The sequence below is a fragment of the Neovison vison genome, chromosome 7 (genome assembly GCF_020171115.1).
Source record: "Neovison vison isolate M4711 chromosome 7, ASM_NN_V1, whole genome shotgun sequence".
NCBI lineage: Eukaryota > Metazoa > Chordata > Mammalia > Carnivora > Mustelidae > Neogale > Neogale vison.
Window position 1 is genome coordinate 49627245 of NC_058097.1, and position 17024 is coordinate 49644268.

Sequence of the window (17024 nt, forward strand, 5' to 3'; positions counted from 1 at the left end):
CCACCTCTGCCCCTGAGACACCCTGATCCTGGGATGAGGACCTGCTCAAGTCAGAGCTGTCTGCGAACTCTTATCAGAGGATGATGTGGACATGTCTTGCTCTCCACAGACTTGCAGGATTGTGATCCTCCACCATTGGTTGCCTTTGGGATAAGCTCCAGGCAGGGATCCACGACTGCCTGCCTCCTGCTCAGGACCCGAGTCCAGGCCTCCAGCCCTCTTTTCCTTCAGCTGCAAGCACCTAGTCTCCAGCCCTCCTCCTTCTGTGGACACACTAGAGTTGGGGCCTCCCTCTTCCAGAATGGAAGGTTACAGAACCGACAGGAGAGCATGACACAACCACCAACTGTCCCCTTTGGCCACATCCCCCTGTTTAGCTCACACCCTGGTCTCATCTACCACCTCCCACCCTGGGGCCCCCAAGCCTCTTTCACACCTCTTCCAGGAAGTCTCCTCTGATGTTGAGGGTTCCAAGGTGGGAGGTATAGAACCTAAAGCAGAGGCAAGCTCTGAACCACCACCAAACCACTGATGATGTGACACTCTCCCCACCACATGCTGTGAGGGGAACCCAACCTATGTGGGGGGAGGAAGCTGTCAAGGCAACCGGGAAGGGGGGGGTACCGAGCAAGACTCATCAACCCGGAACTGTGTGAAACCAAACGGCCTGGTTTTAAAATCTTAAAAGCTTCTCTTTCTTGAGCTCAGAGGGCCCAAGAGTCCAGATCACTGGCCCCTTCATCCGCAGGACCTGGACACCCAGGACTCACTTCGATGGAGCTCTGTCGGTCCTTGGGCCTCCTCACTGGCTCCCTGGCCTTGGTGACCATCCTGATTGCTCTGAGCACGGATTTCTGGTTCGTGGCCATGGGGCCCACCTTCTCGTCTCACTCGGGGCTCTGGCCAGAGAAGTCTAACAGTGAGGTACCAGGTAAGGGACAGTGTGTCTCCTATTGCGGATGGTGGGCTGCCCGAGGGCAGGCACTGAAGTCTTACCTTGGGGCAGGCTACATCCGCGCGACGCAGAGCCTCAGCATTCTGGCCGCGCTGTCGGGGCTGGTGTCGGTGATCTTCCTGATCTTGTCCTACGTCCCCTCACTGTCCATTCGAGGCTACGGGCCCCTCTCCTCCTCTATCATGGCTTTTGCTGCAGGTAGGCTCTGGGCTGCACTTGGGTTCTGGGGACCGGTGAGTTTCCGCAGAGGGTCTGAGCCCTCTCTCATCTTCATCCCCAGCCATTTTTGCTGTGGTGGCCATGGCGGTCTATACCAGTGAGCGGTGGAACCAGCCTCGACACCCTCAGATCCAGACCTTCTTCTCCTGGTCATTCTACCTGGGCTGGGTTTCAGCTGTCCTCTGTCTCTGTACAGGTGACTACTGCTCCGGGACCTGGAGAGGCCTGCTGGGGGCTCTGAGAGAGCAGGGTGGGGGCTAATGTTAACCTCTCTTTGCTCCCCCCTCCCAGGCAGCCTGAGTCTGTGTGCTCACTGTAATGGCCCCCAGTCTGGCTATGAGACCTTGTAAGCCAGAGGTGAGCCAGGCAGGATGAAGCATTGTTCGGGGAAGACCTCGTCAGGAGCCACAGGAACCCACAGCCCTCCTCCTAGCCCCTACCCCAGCCCTCCCACAACCCTGCTGTTTGTTTCTTCATCCATTCAACAACAATTTGCTGAGATCTGGTTATTCTGAGATTAATTCAGCCAAGACATAAGCTGAGGGCAGGGCAGCTCCCTGGTGGGTGACCCCAGGAGCCCAGGAAGGAGTCAGAACCCCTATGTGCCCTCAGGCAGTCCCCACGTGCGGATGGGCACAGATGGGCATGGAGCTGGGGCTGGCGTGGACTCAGGCACGGCCCCATGTCGGCTCCCTTCTCCGGTCCTTTTCTTTCTCCCTGTTTCTACCTTGAGACCCTGTCTTTTCTCTTTTCTCCTTTGTCTTTCCCACTCTGGTGCTTTTTCCTTCTCACTCCCTCTCTGATTTTGTCACCCTTGTCTTCACTCTGGTCCTCCTCACTTACTTCATTAATTCATTTACTCCTTCAGCTGGCTTTTCCTGAGCTCATCCTTTATCCTTGGTCTCACTGGGGATGCTGATGAGAGGCTGCCCCAGGCTCTGGCCACTGGGGGGCTGCAAGTCCAGTGGGGGACTGACTCTGTTGGATGGGGTGGAGGGGAGCTTTCTGGGGGAAGGTTGTTCAGGGGCTTCTTGAGGGCCAAGGAAAGGTCATCCAGACAGAGGGACGCAAAGGGGGAGGTGTGGAAAGGCTCAAAGTTTTCAGGGGATGGAGAAGGAGGTGGGAGCAACAGCCCCAATGGTCACAGTGACTCCCTCCTGAGGCCAGTGGGAAGCTAGGAGAAGGTTGTGAGCTGGGGAAGGTCAACACCAGTTCCATGTGCCAAGATTCCTCTGGGGCATGGAGGGAGGCCCAAAGGGAGAGAGGAGCTTGGCAACCAATGGGTGCGACTGGGACCAGGGCGTGAGATGGGAAAGATGGAAGGAGCCAGATGCAGGGGGGCAGAAGGAACCAGACACAGGGATTCGAGGGCTTCGTGGATTGATGGGTCAGAGGGGGCAAGGACAGTGCCAAGGGGTCTGGCACAACCAACTGGGTGGGATGGCAGAGTCAGCCCCAGTTTGGTGGAAGATGCTGAGCTCAGTTGGGATGTGGTTGTCGGGGGTCTGGGACAGAGACTCGGTGAGGTTGCTCCTCTGGTGAGAAGGGGCAGGATGGGGGCTCCAGGCCAACAGGCATGAAGTGGAGGGAGAAGGAGCGGGAGCTTGCATGGGAACCTAAGAGGGCACAGTCACAGAGACGGGGACCTGCAGAGGTATGGAATCAAGGGAAGAGTTTTCACAAGGCTATGGTCTGTTATGGCATGGCCTTTTGGCTCTCCCCAGACCTGTTATCTGACTCTGAGCGGTCTCTCTGCTAGTAGAGTTGCTTAGGGTGTGTGTGTGTGTGTGTGTGTGTGTGTTGGGGGAGGTTTATCTCTTGAAATGACTGATGGGAGAGGGGATTTGAGAACTCCTCCTGTGTCACAGAGACGTGGGGGAAGGGAGACTGGACTCTGTGTCTAAGAAGCTCTGGGAGCTGAATGTGAGTCACTTAGGTGGATGTGTGCATGGAGGGGGTGGGGGGATGGAGAAGAGGGCACTGGACAGACTATAGGGACATTCCTGGGGGCATGGAGATCTTCCAAAGACAGGGAGGTCTCTAAGTACTGATTCCTTGGGGGTAAGGTCTCAAGGCCCCCAGTAGGAGCAGAAGGCCATGAAGGTCTCGGGAAGGGCCTGAAGGAGGCAGCGGTGCTGGGGTGCAATCACACATGGAGGGACATGTGGGAGGGTGTCTCAAGAACTTGAAGGACCCGGGAGAGGGGTCTGGGGACGGGAGGAGTATCGGCCAATCTTGCGTGTGTGGCCCTCCGCAGCAGCCGCGCAGGCATGGGCATGAAGCGGAGCCTCCAGAGCGGGGGCACCTTGCTGGGCTTCTTGGCCAAAATCCTCACGATTTTCTCCACTACCACCAACTACTGGATCCGCTACCCTGGGGGCCACAGTGGCTTGTGGCAGGAGTGTAATGGTGGCACCTGCTCCAACATCCCCTGCCAGAGTGAGGTCCGACCCGCCCAGATGTCCTCTACTGGACAGACAGCCCCCAGCACAGACCACAGATGGCACAACAGCAGGACACATCCTGTGGCGCCAAACCCTTACCCCTTCCACTCCTGTCTCAGGCCCATCTGCTCCACTGCGACAGAGACTACCACCATCCCCCAACTCGGTACCCACTTCCCTCATGAAGTAACTTCCAAGTCCCCATCCAAACCGTCAGCTCTGCTCCCAGCCCCTTACCGGCTGAGGCGGCCCCTCTCCCCAGCCATGCTGGCGGTGACAGGGGCGTGCATGGTGCTGTCGGCATCAGGTGTTTGGTGATGGGGCTGAGGATCCTGTGCCACGAGGGCGACTCACGGGGCCAGACTACGAGCGGCATCTTCTTCCTCTACGGTGGGACGGCAGCGGGCCCACAGTCATAGGATGGGCCTGGGGGTTGCAGGGGACAGGGGCCCAGGGGTCGCGGGGATGCGAGTGGGGACAGGGACCAGAGACCCAGAGGGGGCGTGGCTGAGGGAAAGGGGCGTGGCCCTGGATGGGCGTACTCTGGGTGGGGCCTGGGTGCGCCCCCCACCTCCCTGCCCAGGCCGAGCTCCCCTGGTGCGCCGAGCGCAGGCCTGCTGCTGCTGATCGCCTTGACAGGCTACACAGTGAAGAACGCGCGGAAGAACGACGTCTTCTTCTCGTGGTCCTGTTTTTCGGGGTGGCTGGCTTTACCCTTCTCTATTCTCGCGGGTAACCTGGACAGCGGGAAGAGGGTGGAGGAGACTGCCCGGTGGTCCCCCCGCCGCCCGCAGACTCCCAGCCGCCCTCCCAGGGACTCCTCACCAAACTCCGCTCCCGACACCCGCAGACCCGGCAGGAGCACCCTTGGGGATCCAAGCCCCAGTCCCGGGGCGCTCCCGGCCATCTGCCCCAGGACAAACCGTCTCCCAGGCTTCTGCCCTCCGTTCCCCTCCCGCCGGGCTTCTGCTTTCTGCTGGCGGACAGGGTCTTGCAGAGCACGGATGCCCTCAGTGGATTCCCCGTGTGCTTGTGACCGCGGCCTGCCTGGGGCAGAATAAAGGAACGGCTTTCACCGCCGCGGCTCCGCGTGGCTTTCTGGGGGCTGTAAGGACACGGGGGACAGGAACGCACGCGGGAGCAATGTGGATATGAAGAGGACGGGGGACTGGGACACGGGGACACCTGGGGGTTCAGGGAGGACATAAGCACATGAAGCTATAGGGAATGAGGAACATGGGGACACGAGCTTGGGTGGAGTGGACAAGGCGCATGGCTTGAGAGGGGGAAAGGGGCACAGGAGTGGTGCGGTCAGGAGAGCACATGGGTGCTCGGAAGGGATGTAGGGACATGGACGCGGAAAAACGGATATAGGGGGACGGAAGAGGCATGGTCGTGGGACCAGGAACATGACAAGAAGAAGATGGGGAGACAGACACAAGAGGGCGCAGGGGATGCGAGCACAGCGACTTAAACAGGCGAGGAAACAGTGGGGAACTGGGGGATGGATAAATGCGAGGGCGTTGGGAAAGGTTTGGGAGGCTCCGGAGGAGCTGCGCTGCAGGAGCACCTCCCTACGCGCACGACCTTTGCCCTAGTTCCCGGCCACGCCCCCTTCACTAAGTCCTTTTCCCCTTCCCTCAGGTCCCGCCTCTTTCTCCGGACTCTATTTTCCATTGGTCCGGATCCTCTTGCCACACCTCCCTCCCCTCCGGGCCCCCGATTGGTCCTTTGTCGGGGCGGAGGCGGGCATCGTCGCGGTTGATTGGCCGGCGGCGCGGGGCGCAGGCGCAAAGAGGGGAGCGGGAGAGGGGGCCGGGACGTCCGGCTCCAGAGGCCGAGTGACCCCGCAGGTGGGAGCCGCAGGAAGATGGCGGAGCTGCGCGCGCTCGTGGCTGTAAAGAGGGTCATCGACTTCGCGGTGAAGGTGACCGGGCCCCTCCTTGCACCTCCCGGGGATCCCGAAACTGTATGGGGGGTCTTCTCGTACGTCTGATCTCTGCCGCTCTTCCTCCTAAAAGTCAAAGTCACACCTGAGGGCAAAGATCAAGGACCGTGAGGTTCAGACTTCAGACCCTCCTAATTCAGACCCAGCCCCTTTGGGGTCATGACCCCGCTCCCTTTTCTCAAGGTTTTGGACTCACTGTCTTAATAATTGTGTGCAGTACGAGTTACTTTCTCTGTTTCTTACCGGCTGGAGGTGCCGCGGCCCCTGTGTAACATTTGGAGAAACCGAGGCGCGGAGAGGTCACTCCGCTAGGATGGGGTAGAGCTGAGATTCCCCTCCAGGTCCGTCTGTCTTCTCAGCGCGACTAGTGCTTTGCACACAAGCCACACTTCACCTGTTATGCTGCACTGCCCACTCAGTTGCCTTAACTTGGGAACCCGGAAGCCTTCACCCTACAGAGCCGCGGGGTGAGCGAGGAGGCTCTAGCCAGGAAGGGAGGGAGAAATGTTTGCTGGAGATGAACTTCTGTTTGAGCTGGTGGAATGGCTCCTATTCCCCATGAGAGGGCTTGGCGGGGGTGGGAGGCAGCGTCTTTGAGGTCCTGGCTTGACTCTGAGAGTAGCTGGTGGGGACAGAGGTGAATCAGAAACAGCCTCTCCGGCCAGTTTCTCAAAATACTTGGCTTAAACCAGACTGTAGGTGGTCTCCCCATCTTCTGTAGATGGGTGACTGCGCATCCATGTCTGTCCCCACCATCAAACTGGGATTCCACCTATATGTCCCCAGCATTGTGCAGTACGGGCCTGCCATGCCAGAGGCCTCCTGGTGCATGAAACCGGGATCCCTGCCCACTTGGGGAGTGAGGGCCTGGGAGCCCGACTTGGCAGGGAATCTTCAGTGATCATAACTGCTCACGTTTAGTGAGTGCTTACTGTGCGAAGGGCAGCACTCCAAGTCCTTGACAGACACTGACTCATTCAGTACTTTTCAGTATCCTCTTGCTTGATATTATGAAGCCAGTTGGGCGGGTGAGGAGAGTGAGGCCCTCGGAGATCCTGTTGCTTGCTGGATCACCCCACTCCAGGCAGGTATCGTCAGGATCAAAGTGCACCAGTTCCTGCTCCTCTTTTTTTTTTAGATTTTATTTGTTTATTTGAGAGAGTGAGCAAGCGCACAATAGGGGGAGCGCAAAGGGAGAGGGAGAAACAGACTCCTCACTGAGCAGGGAGCCTGATCCCAGGATCTTGAGATCATGACCTGAGTTTAACTGACAGAGCCACCCAGGCGCCCCTCCTCCTTTTTCACTGTCGGGTCAGGGCTGCAGCAAAGCCCTGACAGCAAAGGGCAGGGGTGTTCTCTTTAGCTGCTCTTGGGGGTCCTGGGACCTTCTCTCCTTGGTTTCTTCCTACTTCTAGCTGTTGCTTTGGGCTCTTTTGCTCTCTGGGCCTTCCTGTGCCCCAGCCCTGGTCTCCATGGCTTGAGGTGCCTGTGTCGTATCTTGTTTTCCCCACCGGCAGACCCGAAAATGACCAGCTTTGGGTCCCAGCCTTATCCAGCACAGGGCCTGGCACACAGGTGTGTGCTGAATGAGAGAACAAAGAGAAGGTATCAGCCACTGTCCTATCCCAGGGGTGTGTGCTGCCCCGGGGCTCCCAACACTGCATCCCATCTGTTGGCTGTGTGTGTAGGTGCCCTTTCTGAAGAAATAAATAAACATTGCCAACTACCTGATCACCGGGCCAGAGCCCCAGCACCATTGTCCTCCCTCCCTTACCAACCCCACCACCTATTACTTGACAGCTGGTCCCCTTCTCCATCCTCATGGGCCCAGCATTTCAGGCTTCTCTTGCTCCCAGCTGGCCCCACACAGGGTCTCCTCCCTGGTTCTCAGTGGTTCCTTTGGTCCATCCTCTCTCAGCTTCAGGGCTCTTTCTCCCCTACTCCCCGAATTGCCCTGAAGCTCCCCAGCATCCTAAGAACAAAGTCATAGCCCTTCAGCCTGGTGTTTGAGACCCTTATGGTCTGACTGCGGCTTCTGATCTGCTATCCACAGTGCCATGTCCCATGCTGACCCTTTGTGCTTCCATGGCTCCCTCACCTGGTCTTTCCTGACAGACCTGGCCCCTTTTTGCCTTGGATCTTTGCCCTTCGCTGTGCCTTCTGCCTGGGCACCCTTCCCTCCATCTCTGCTCCTTGTTCCTCCCTTGTCCTGCCTCACTCTGATCTATCAATTGTATCAAAAGTTTAATGATTCTCTGGGATCACCTCCTCCAGGGAACCCCTCTACCCCAATCCTCTCAGGCTTCTTGATGTGTCCTTGGACACTCCTGCAGCCCCCTGGGCTTGCCTCTCTCAGCTCTGCTCAAACACTGGATTGGGATCCTCTGCTCACCCAGGTGTCACCCCCACGCCCAGAATGACAGCCCCTTGGGGTGAGTGCCGGGTCTCACCCACTCTGTTCCCGGCATGGATTTTCATCTCCTTCCAGCCTTTGCTCAGATGTCCCCTTCTCTGTGAGTCCTTCCCTGGACACTGACCTAAAATTGCAGCCTTCGCCATCCCTGTGCCCTCCCTTGCTGTAATTTCTCCCATACTCTTATCACTTTGTAATCCACAGGGCGATTTTCTGATCGCTCACTTTGATGTCTGTGTCCTTCCAGAATTCGAGGCCCAGGGTCCGGAGGAGAGTCTGTCTGACGTAGTCAGCACTGCCTTAGATACCCGTTAGGCTCTCAGTTCAGGGCCCACTTCAGGCCAGCCACAGCTGGAATCAAGTCTGCTTCCTGCTGTGTGACCTTGGGGGAGTTGCTTAACCACTCAGAGCCCGATTTTCCTCCTCTCTACCAAGGGGATAACAGTACTACCTCCTTTATTGGGTGGCAGTGAAGTTTAAATGGGCCACTAGTATAGCGCTTGGCTCAGGGTAAGAGTCGGCGTTGGCTGGCCCTCAGGAAGGGTGGCTATTATTGGTAGAACTGGTAATGGACATTCTTTTACTCGTCCGTTCAGAACACAAATGCTCTGCTCAGTGTGTGTCTGTGTGTATGTTTACGATTATTTGTCTAGGGTTTTAATTCATAAGCATTTGGCAACCCAGGAATACTCAGTTCTGGCCAGGATACATCTTCCATGAGCTGATGAGGTTGTAACCTTCAGCGTTTCTTTCAAGGCCTAGGCAGAGACTGGATCAATTTTGCATTCGTGATTTGGTATGCATTTTCCTAAAGAGGCTCTCCCAAAGGCTGGAAACTTCAGGCCCCAGAAAACCTGTTTCCAGCTCTGGGCCTAACCCTACACAGCCACGCCTTCCCTCAGTTCTGGGAGCCCCTGGGCTTTCCCCCTTGCCCCTCCTGCTCTCGGCAGGGCTGGCCCCTCCTCATCCCTCAGGTCACACGTGTCAGCTCCATGAGGCTGTTGGTCTTCTTTGCCTTCTCGAGATGAGATCTGCTGTAGAAGGGTCTCAGTGTGGTGACCACCGCCTTAGTAATCTGTCACTGGCATCACTCCCTGGCCACTGTCTCCCGCTCTGGCCTTGGCTCTCCTGGTCACTCTGTGTCCCGGGTGCTCTGTGCCCAGAGTCCCAGCACATGCCCAGTGAGTGACTCACTTGACAGAAAAAAACTAGAGGACAGAACCACAGAGAAGTCCTTGAGCTGTGTCAAAAGTTCAGGGAGAGCTTTCAGAAGTCACTTTATATACACCTGCTCTGAGACCGAGGGCCACGAATAAATGGCCAGGAATAAAAGGACTGGCTCCCTCACCTCTTGAGGGCCCATTTCTCGTCCTAGAGAGTCTCATGATTCCCAAGTCAGACTTGGAGTTAGGCCCCTGGTCCTGCCACTTCCTTGTTGTGTGATCCTGGGCAAGGCGCTTGACCTCTCTGTGCTTCAGTTGCTCCATCTGGTCACTGGCATGGTAATGGCAGCAACCAACCTCCCAGGCAGTTAGGGCAGTTAAATGAATTAATATATTTAAAGCCCTTGGAGCACTACCTATCTGGCTCATGGCTGTTTCTCTTGAAGGTTCACATTTTGCAAATTCAAGAGAAAGAGTAAAAGCTTCATGCAGGATTATCTTCTTTGATTTATAAAACCTCATTATTTAAAATAATAATAATAGAAAAAAATGACTGGCCCTGATCTTTCAGACCAACCATGGTTTCCTGACTTACGTAATTTAACTAAACAGTGTTTTTGAAGCTTGGAATCAACTCAGGCTTAAAATGTCTTCCACCAAGAAGATGGCGCTGGCACGTTTCCCAGGGCCAGAGGCTCTCATCCCTTGGTTCATGGGCGTCAGGAGCTTGGTGTAAGGAGCCCCCTCAGAATAAGAGCAGGATTGGCGCCCTCCACCAGCCGCTGGCTCACCAGCTCTGGCCTGTTACTGGTGGGGCTGCTTTTCTTGTTGAAAGGGGAAGCCTCTGACTTGGATTTTATTTCGGTAACGAGAAGGCTTTTGTGGTTTAGTTTCCCTGCTGTTTCCAAGTGTTTGAGTGGTTCTCATGCAGGTTCTCATGCATGGTTCTGGAAGGTGCTTGGCCTTCGCGTACAGTCCTGAACAGAGCTGATGGAAGTCCCTGTCTGTGGGCAGTTGACATTCTGGTGGGGAGAAGACTGATAGTTAATCAGTCCAGCTTATGTCGTATGTCAGGGGTGGTCAGTGCTACGGTGAGAGTTAAACAGGGTTAAGGGATGCGAGAGTTGGAAGGGACGGGGTTTACACAGGAGGTGAGGGACAGCGGAGGAGGTCAGGGTCAAGCCAGTGTCTGTTCTGGCAAATTCTGGGGATCGTGTGCCACACACTCAAGGTAGGTCCTAGTGGAAAAGCATGGATTCAGAACATGGTGTTGGCTCCAGTTGTATTTTGTAAAATGAATTTATTTAGTTCTGAAATTTGAGCCTTATTTTTGGTGTTAAAATGACTTTTAGGGACCCGTGGGTGGCTCAGTCAGTTAATAAGCATCTGCCTTCAACTCAGGTCATGATCTCAGGGTCCTGGGATGGAGCCTCGTGCCTGCTGCTCCCCCTTCTTGTGCACGTTCTCTGTTTCTCAAATAAATAAACAAAATCTTAAAATGACTTTTTAAAAAAATGAACTAACAGTGATAGAAAATGATAGCTGTCCTTTTTCTCCTCCTCCTCCTCCTCATCAGTGTTATGGGTCCATGAGGTGCATCCAGACTGGGAAGAGACGAAATGTGCAAGGAAGTAATAAGAGATAGTGTCACAGAGTCCCCAGTTCGGCCAGGCTGTCATCCCGGGTCTCTGCTGCCTGAGCCCTTGGTGGCAGTCACATGGGAGGAGAGAGGCAGGCCAGGTCCTGGGCTGGATCATGCAGGCGTCCAAGGAAGGCTACCCTGGGCATCTCGTGGGCTTCTTAGACGCAGAACCCACCTGCCTTCCCCGTCCCGCTTGTAGGATGTAGCCACAATACGCCCCAGAGTCCTGCAGGATTCTTCCCTCTCCCTGCGCCTGCCCAGCACAGAGCTCTGTCACTCCCACCTCCAGGGACCCCTGCGGTCCGTCCATCGGCTTCTGCTGGCTCTGCTGATGATGATGGCTTCATCGTCTCTGCTGGCTCTGCGGTCCAAGGCACTGTCATTCCTCATTTCGTTGACTAACAGCTGCCCAGCCATCTCCCCACTTTCCACCCTTGCTGTGCTCGCAGTTCCCCACCAAGAACCCGGAACGACATCCACTCGCCTCTTTATCGGCCTTGTTCTTTGTCTCTTGACCTATTCAACTCCAGTTCATCTTTCAGGTGTCCCCTCTAGTGCCACTGCCTCTGGGAGGCCTTCCTGATAGCCTCCCACGTCAGACTGGGTCACAGGCCCCCATCATCTTCTCTGAGTTCCCCAGACTTCTTCATGGATTCGCAGGTGGCAGAGCAGGGGATTTGAGCGCTTGGGTCCTAGAAACCACTGACTGGCCAGCTACTTTGCTTGGGCGCCTCAGTTTCCTCATCTGTCCACAGGGACAATGACTGCTCCTCCCTCGCTGGGCTGTCACCAAGATTAATGAGTTAGGTTCTTTGCTTAGAACAGGGCTCCTGCGTGATTCTCCTTCAGTGCTGGTGGCCAGTAATATTCTCTCCGTTGGCTGCTAAGAGGAATATGGTGGGCTAGGAATTGGCCCCAGCAGGCTATCCAGGCCCCAATCCATGGGTGAATGGTAGCTGATTTGGAAGCAGGGTTTTTGCAGTTGGGCCTGAGTTAAGGCTCCTGAGATGGGGAGGTCACCCCGGATCACACAGGTGGGCCCTAATGCCATCTCCAGAGTCTGCATAAGAGAGGGGCAGAGGAAGCTGGAGGAACTAAGGGATAGATTCTGCCCTAGAGCCTCCAGAGGGACCCCACCCTGCCAAACTTGCTGGCAGCCCAATGAAACTGATTTTGGACTTCGGGCCTCAGGAGCTATGAGACAATAAGCCACTGAGTCAGCAGTAATTTGGAATGGCAGCCATGGGAAATTAATAGAGGGACGGTTAGTTGTTCATACTGCCTTCCACCCCATGCTAGACCCAGAGCTCCCAGGCCAGTGGGCCTCACTCCCTTGCTGGTGGCGGTGTCCCCAGAATTTGGCTCTGGGCCAGCCCATAGTCGGTGCTCAGTTAAGACAGACCGTGTGAGGAAAGGAGTGAGTGGAGTTTGCCTGTTTGGCAGAATAGGCCTTTAATGCTAGTGTTTTGCAAACTAGATCAGTCATGAGATCCGTGTGGAGGGTTGACATTTAAAGAAAGAGCAGAAAATGTCAGGGTACAGTGTACAAATCAGGGGAAGCATTGTTCACTAAACCTTGTGTTGCCATATTTATGTTGGTATGGAAGTATATGTTGTGTATTTGTAATACACTCCGGAGAATCCTAAAGTGTATTTCACACTGTGGTTTACAGTAAACCAAAATTCAGGAAACATTGTCTTGGGCCCTAGGAGCAGTGACAGAGTCAGACAAGCATGTCCGATGTCCCCCAGTGCTCCACAAATGCATGAGTGACATCATGAGAGGACGACCCTCTGGCTGTGAATTCTCATCTGCTATGACCCCAGAGCTGCGGGACCTTAACAAGGCCCTGCCCCTTTCAGGGTCCCGGTTGTCCCCATCCAGCCCTTACCTTCTTGCCTGTTTCCCCTGACCCCGTGCCTTCCCTTGCTGATTCGGCAGATCCGGGTAAAGCCTGATAAGACAGGCGTGGTCACGGATGGCGTGAAGCACTCCATGAACCCCTTCTGTGAGATCGCTGTGGAGGAGGCCGTGCGGCTCAAGGAGAAGAAGCTGGTGAAAGAGGTCATCGCCGTCAGCTGCGGGCCCGCCCAGTGCCAGGTGCTCAGGTCCTGGGGAGAAGGTGCCATCCAGGGCCCCGAGTCCTGGGTCTGGGGGAGGAGGGCCTGGGACCAGGCTCCTGGGTCCCCTTGGGGCTGGAAGCTGCGTCACATCCCTTCTCCTGGCAGGAGACTATCCGTACTGCTCTGGCCATGGGTGCGGACCGAGGCATCCACGTGGAGGTGCCAGCTGCAGAGGCAGACCGCCTGGGTCCCCTGCAGGTGGCCCGGGTCCTGGCCAAGCTGGCAGAGAAGGAGAAGGTGGATCTGCTGCTGCTGGGCAAGCAGGTGAGTGCACTTCCACCCCTGCACTCCCTTCCCTGCTCAGCACCCCAGAGGTGGGGGCAGGCGCTGTGATGACAGTGGGCCCAGGCCTAGTGGAGGGTTTGAACAGGGTGGGCAGGATGACTGTGGACGTCAGAAAGACTCCTGGGGTCCTGTGAGGTAGGATCGGAGCCCCAGGGGTTGTGGTGATGGTCCACGTGGAAGAGGAGGCCGGTGGACCATGGACAGATGTGTGGCCAAACCCGCATCTAGACAAAGGCCTGAATGGTATGTGAAAAGCCATATTGTCATACAGTCTTCTCTCTTTCTCCACCGAGGCCATTGATGATGACTGTAATCAGACGGGACAGATGACAGCTGGATTGCTAGACTGGCCACAGGTGAGGTTGGAGTGGGGAGCATCTCCTAGGGGCCAGATCTGGGGGCTCAGAAAAGGGCCACTCTTGTCCCTGCCCTTTTGGAGGGAGGCAGGCTTAGTAAGACAGGGTGGCTTCTCCAGCGGGCAGGAAAGAAATGTGCACAGCCAAGACACTAGGCCTTATCTAGGCCTTTGGTGCTCTGTTTTCATCAGCTCTGTCACTCCACAAGTGCACCAAATTCATCCCCGCCTCAGGGCCTTTGCACTTGCTGTTCCCCCGCAGTCTAGGACATGATTCTCTCAGACTGCCTCATGGCTTTCCCACTCTTTCCTTCAGGTCTCTGCTCAGTTGTTAGCTCTTTAGAAAGGCCTTCCTTCCCCACCCTGTATGAAATTCCAGTGCCCCCTCCCCACCTATGCCAGTCCAATAGGAACATAAGCCACCTTTGCTCTAAAATGTTTCATAGCCAGACTAAAAAAGTAAAAAGACACAGGAAAAATTAATGGCAGTAATATTCTATTTAACTGAACACATCTAAAGTGTGATTATCTTAGCATATAATCAGTATAAGAAAATACTGAGCTATTTTATATTCTTTTCTCTTTTTGTATGAAGTCTTCAAAATCCACTGTGAATTATATATCTACAGCACATCTCAGTTCAGATGCTGAATTTCTATCAGAAATACTTAGTTTAGATTCCCAAAGCTCACAGTTGAAAAAGTAGGCTCACATACCCCAGGTTGTTCCAAATAGACTTACAAGTTTTCTGGAATTGCATCAAATATCTTTTTTTTTAATAGCAACTTTATTGAGATTAAGTGACTTAACGATAAACTGCACATATTTAAAGTGAAAGTTTGGTAAGCTTGGACACACATACACACCCATGAAGCCATCATCACGATCAGGATAATATATTTGGCTTACGGATATTTAAATATATTTATTTATTAAAAAGATTTATTACTTATTTGAGAGACAGAGAGAATGGGGGGAGGGGCAGAAGGAAGGAAGCAGACTCCTACTGAGCTCACTCTTATGACCTGGAGACCATGACCTGAGCTGAAATCAGGAGTCAGGCGCTTAACTGACTGAGCCACCAGGCGCCTCTCGGTCTTTAAATTTAAATGAATTAATTAAGAGGAAAAATCCCATCCCACAATTGCACTACTAGCCACATTTCCTACATTCAGAAGACACTCTAGTCCTGTGGCTGCTGGGTATGTATTTGGTTTCTGGCGGCCTTCCCGGCCAGAAAAAATGCGCACGAAAGCCTGGGCCTTTTTGGTCGTTTTCACAGTGTATCCGAAGGCTAGTTCACGGGGCCCTCGGATGAGACTGGGAGTGATGGAACATTCCAGCTAAGACTTGAAAGGCTTGTCCAGTGAGTGAGTGAGTGGAGAGAACAGGTTGGTTGGACAAAGAGAAGGTACAGGTCTATCAGCCAGTGTTGATATAGGACTGGGGGACCAAGGGGCTCGGCCAGAGCTTGGGCACCGAGCAAAGAAAACCGGATGCTGGCAGATGTTTCTAGGGTCAGCCTAGCAGAGGGGCCTGGAAGGGAGCCCCAGGGGACAGAATGGTGGGTACCGGCAGCAGGGCATGGAGCCAGTTCTTGGCTTGACCGCTGGTGGGTGACAGTGAACACATTTTGGAGTCTTTCTCTGCTTCAGTTTTCCTCATCTGTCAAGTGGGGACAATAGCATTGACCTTACAGTGTTCCCATGAGGGCCTGATGGCTGTTTAGAACAGTGCCCTTCCCTTCCATACATGTTCATCATTATTAAGGTAGGCTGATGATAGGCAGGAACCTAACTGGCAGGTTCAGGTCATTAGGACCCGCATCTTGGTTCCCAGTGAAATTACAGATACCCGCCCTAGATTTTTGAGCTCCCTTTCTGTGGCTTTGTCCTGTTTATGAACTTGTGTCTATAGGTTACCTTGTGGGACTCTCTCCTGTTCTCTCATTCATTACCTCATCCGTGCATGCACTCCTGCTGCTCTGTACCTGTCTTAAGTTAACCTCACCCCCACCCTCCTCTCCCCAGGGCACATTCGCCTCCCAGGTGATACTGGAAGGGGACAAGCTGAAAGTGGAGCGGGAGATCGATGGGGGCCTGGAGACCCTGCGGCTGAAGCTGCCTGCCGTGGTGACCGCTGACCTGCGGCTAAATGAACCCCGCTACGCCACGTTGCCCAACATCATGGTGAGTGCTTGGTGGTGCATGGGTCCCTGAGGTCCCGGGAGTGGGTGAGTGCATTGCAGGCCCAGTGCCTCTCTGGGCCTTCTCTCAAGGGACTTCTGATCCGAAGGAACGGCTCATCTGGCTAAAAGGAGAGTTCACTGACCGTCATGGCCAGTAGGATGGGTTCATTGGGTCATCCTAGCCAATAGGGAGAGCTTAGCATGTCATCCCAGCCAATAGGAGGGCACGGTGGGTCATCTCATCCAGTAGGGTGGGCTCTGTGAGTTAGGTCAGCCAATAGGGAGCATTCAGTGGGTCTGCTTGGCCCAAAGTCCATCGAGTCTTGACTGCCAGAAAGTTGATGTTGACAGTCCATTTCAGCCCGTGAAGGGCCTCCCAAGGCAGCTGACTAAAAGAGGACCCTCAATAGAAGGGCTTCCCGGGCCATCCCCGCCCACAGACATGATCTCTACCGGCCTCAGAAGATGTCCCAGTTGTCTTGGTTGATGGGTGGGTCCCGACAAGTTCGGGCAGTGGGATTGGTTCTGCAGACGTGGCAGTCATGGGGAGGAGGCTGCCGGAGGGGCTGCAGGGGCTCCAGCAGCCCCGTGAACAGCGGGTGCCTGTGTGCAGAAAGCCAAGAAGAAGAAGATCGAGGTGATCAAGGCCGGAGACCTAGGTGTGGACCTGACCTCCAAGCTCTCTGTGGTTAGCGTGGAGGACCCGCCCCAGCGGACAGCTGGCGTCAAGGTAGAGACCACGGAGGACCTGGTGGCCAAGCTGAGGGAGATTGGGCGGATTTGAGCCCCTTCCCTGAAACTCAGCAATAAAACTATGACCCTCCCGATGACTGTCTCTGTTTAACTCATTCCCTGGAGACCTGGTCTTTGGTTCAGTCAACAAACATTTGCTTAAATCTCCTGCGTGCCAGGCCCTGTACTGGGTGATGTCGGTGACCCAGGTGAGTCAAATCCAGTCCCTGCGAAGCTCCATGCTGAAGGGGGCTGTGGCGGGGGGAGGGGGGGGTGGGGGTGGGGGTGGGGGGGTGGTGGTGACGGACACGGACAGAGGCAGCTGCATGCAGGGTGCTGTACGCTCCGAGCACAGGTGACATCATGCGCTTGGGAGCCCACCTGGGGCACCTGAGCTGGCACGTGGGGCAGAGAGCTTTGCCAGAGAGAGGGCATCGCGGCTGAGTCCTGAAGGACGCCTTTCCATGAGGTGGGGAGAAGGGCTTTCATCTACAGAGTGTTTGCCAGGGCTCCCAGGTGCCAGGCCCCTACAGAGACTCCGGGTACAAGAGGGAAG

General features: G+C 55.1%; 3 protein-coding genes and 1 long non-coding RNA gene across 4 annotated transcripts; 3 read left to right on the forward strand and 1 right to left on the reverse strand.

Moving 5' to 3' along the window:
• Positions 1-657: 657 nt before the first annotated feature.
• Positions 658-1773, forward strand: NKG7 (natural killer cell granule protein 7). Its single transcript, XM_044256756.1, has 4 exons — positions 658-931; positions 1007-1153; positions 1236-1370; positions 1466-1773. Exons 1-4 carry the CDS (start codon positions 775-777, stop codon positions 1522-1524), a joined length of 498 nt encoding a protein of 165 aa, XP_044112691.1. The 5' UTR covers positions 658-774; the 3' UTR covers positions 1525-1773.
• LOC122911756 lies at positions 1298-5287 on the reverse strand. Its single transcript, XR_006385511.1, has 3 exons — positions 4542-5287; positions 3856-4355; positions 1298-1411 (listed from the first exon to the last, which is right to left on the reverse strand). It is a non-coding gene; the product is annotated as an uncharacterized LOC122911756 (long non-coding RNA).
• Positions 3288-4654, forward strand: CLDND2 (claudin domain containing 2). The gene is given in 5 exon segments (XM_044256757.1): positions 3288-3613; positions 3881-3910; positions 3913-4008; positions 4231-4347; positions 4578-4654. Coding segments are annotated over 5 exon segments (489 nt in total). The 5' UTR covers positions 3288-3444.
• A 134-nt stretch (positions 5288-5421) lies between the features above and the next one.
• ETFB (electron transfer flavoprotein subunit beta) lies at positions 5422-16563 on the forward strand. Its single transcript, XM_044256758.1, has 6 exons — positions 5422-5545; positions 12727-12885; positions 13014-13172; positions 13487-13549; positions 15579-15737; positions 16350-16563. The coding sequence occupies exons 1-6, from the start codon at positions 5489-5491 to the stop codon at positions 16518-16520; spliced, it is 768 nt and encodes a 255-aa protein (XP_044112693.1). The 5' UTR covers positions 5422-5488; the 3' UTR covers positions 16521-16563.
• The last annotated feature ends 461 nt before the right edge of the window (positions 16564-17024 follow it).

Excerpts from the sequence above, each read along its gene's own strand:
- NKG7 (XM_044256756.1), top strand. The coding sequence starts at position 775 with ATGGAGCTCTGTCGGTCCTTGGGCCTCCTCACTGGCTCCCTGGCCTTG. Across the intron at positions 932-1,006 it reads GTCTAACAGTGAGGTACCAG|GCTACATCCGCGCGACGCAG; the intron begins GTAAGGGACAGT and ends ACCTTGGGGCAG. Across the intron at positions 1,154-1,235 it reads TATCATGGCTTTTGCTGCAG|CCATTTTTGCTGTGGTGGCC; the intron begins GTAGGCTCTGGG and ends CTTCATCCCCAG.
- ETFB (XM_044256758.1), top strand. The coding sequence starts at position 5,489 with ATGGCGGAGCTGCGCGCGCTCGTGGCTGTAAAGAGGGTCATCGACTTC. Across the intron at positions 12,886-13,013 it reads GCGGGCCCGCCCAGTGCCAG|GAGACTATCCGTACTGCTCT; the intron begins GTGCTCAGGTCC and ends TTCTCCTGGCAG. Across the intron at positions 15,738-16,349 it reads CCACGTTGCCCAACATCATG|AAAGCCAAGAAGAAGAAGAT; the intron begins GTGAGTGCTTGG and ends GCCTGTGTGCAG.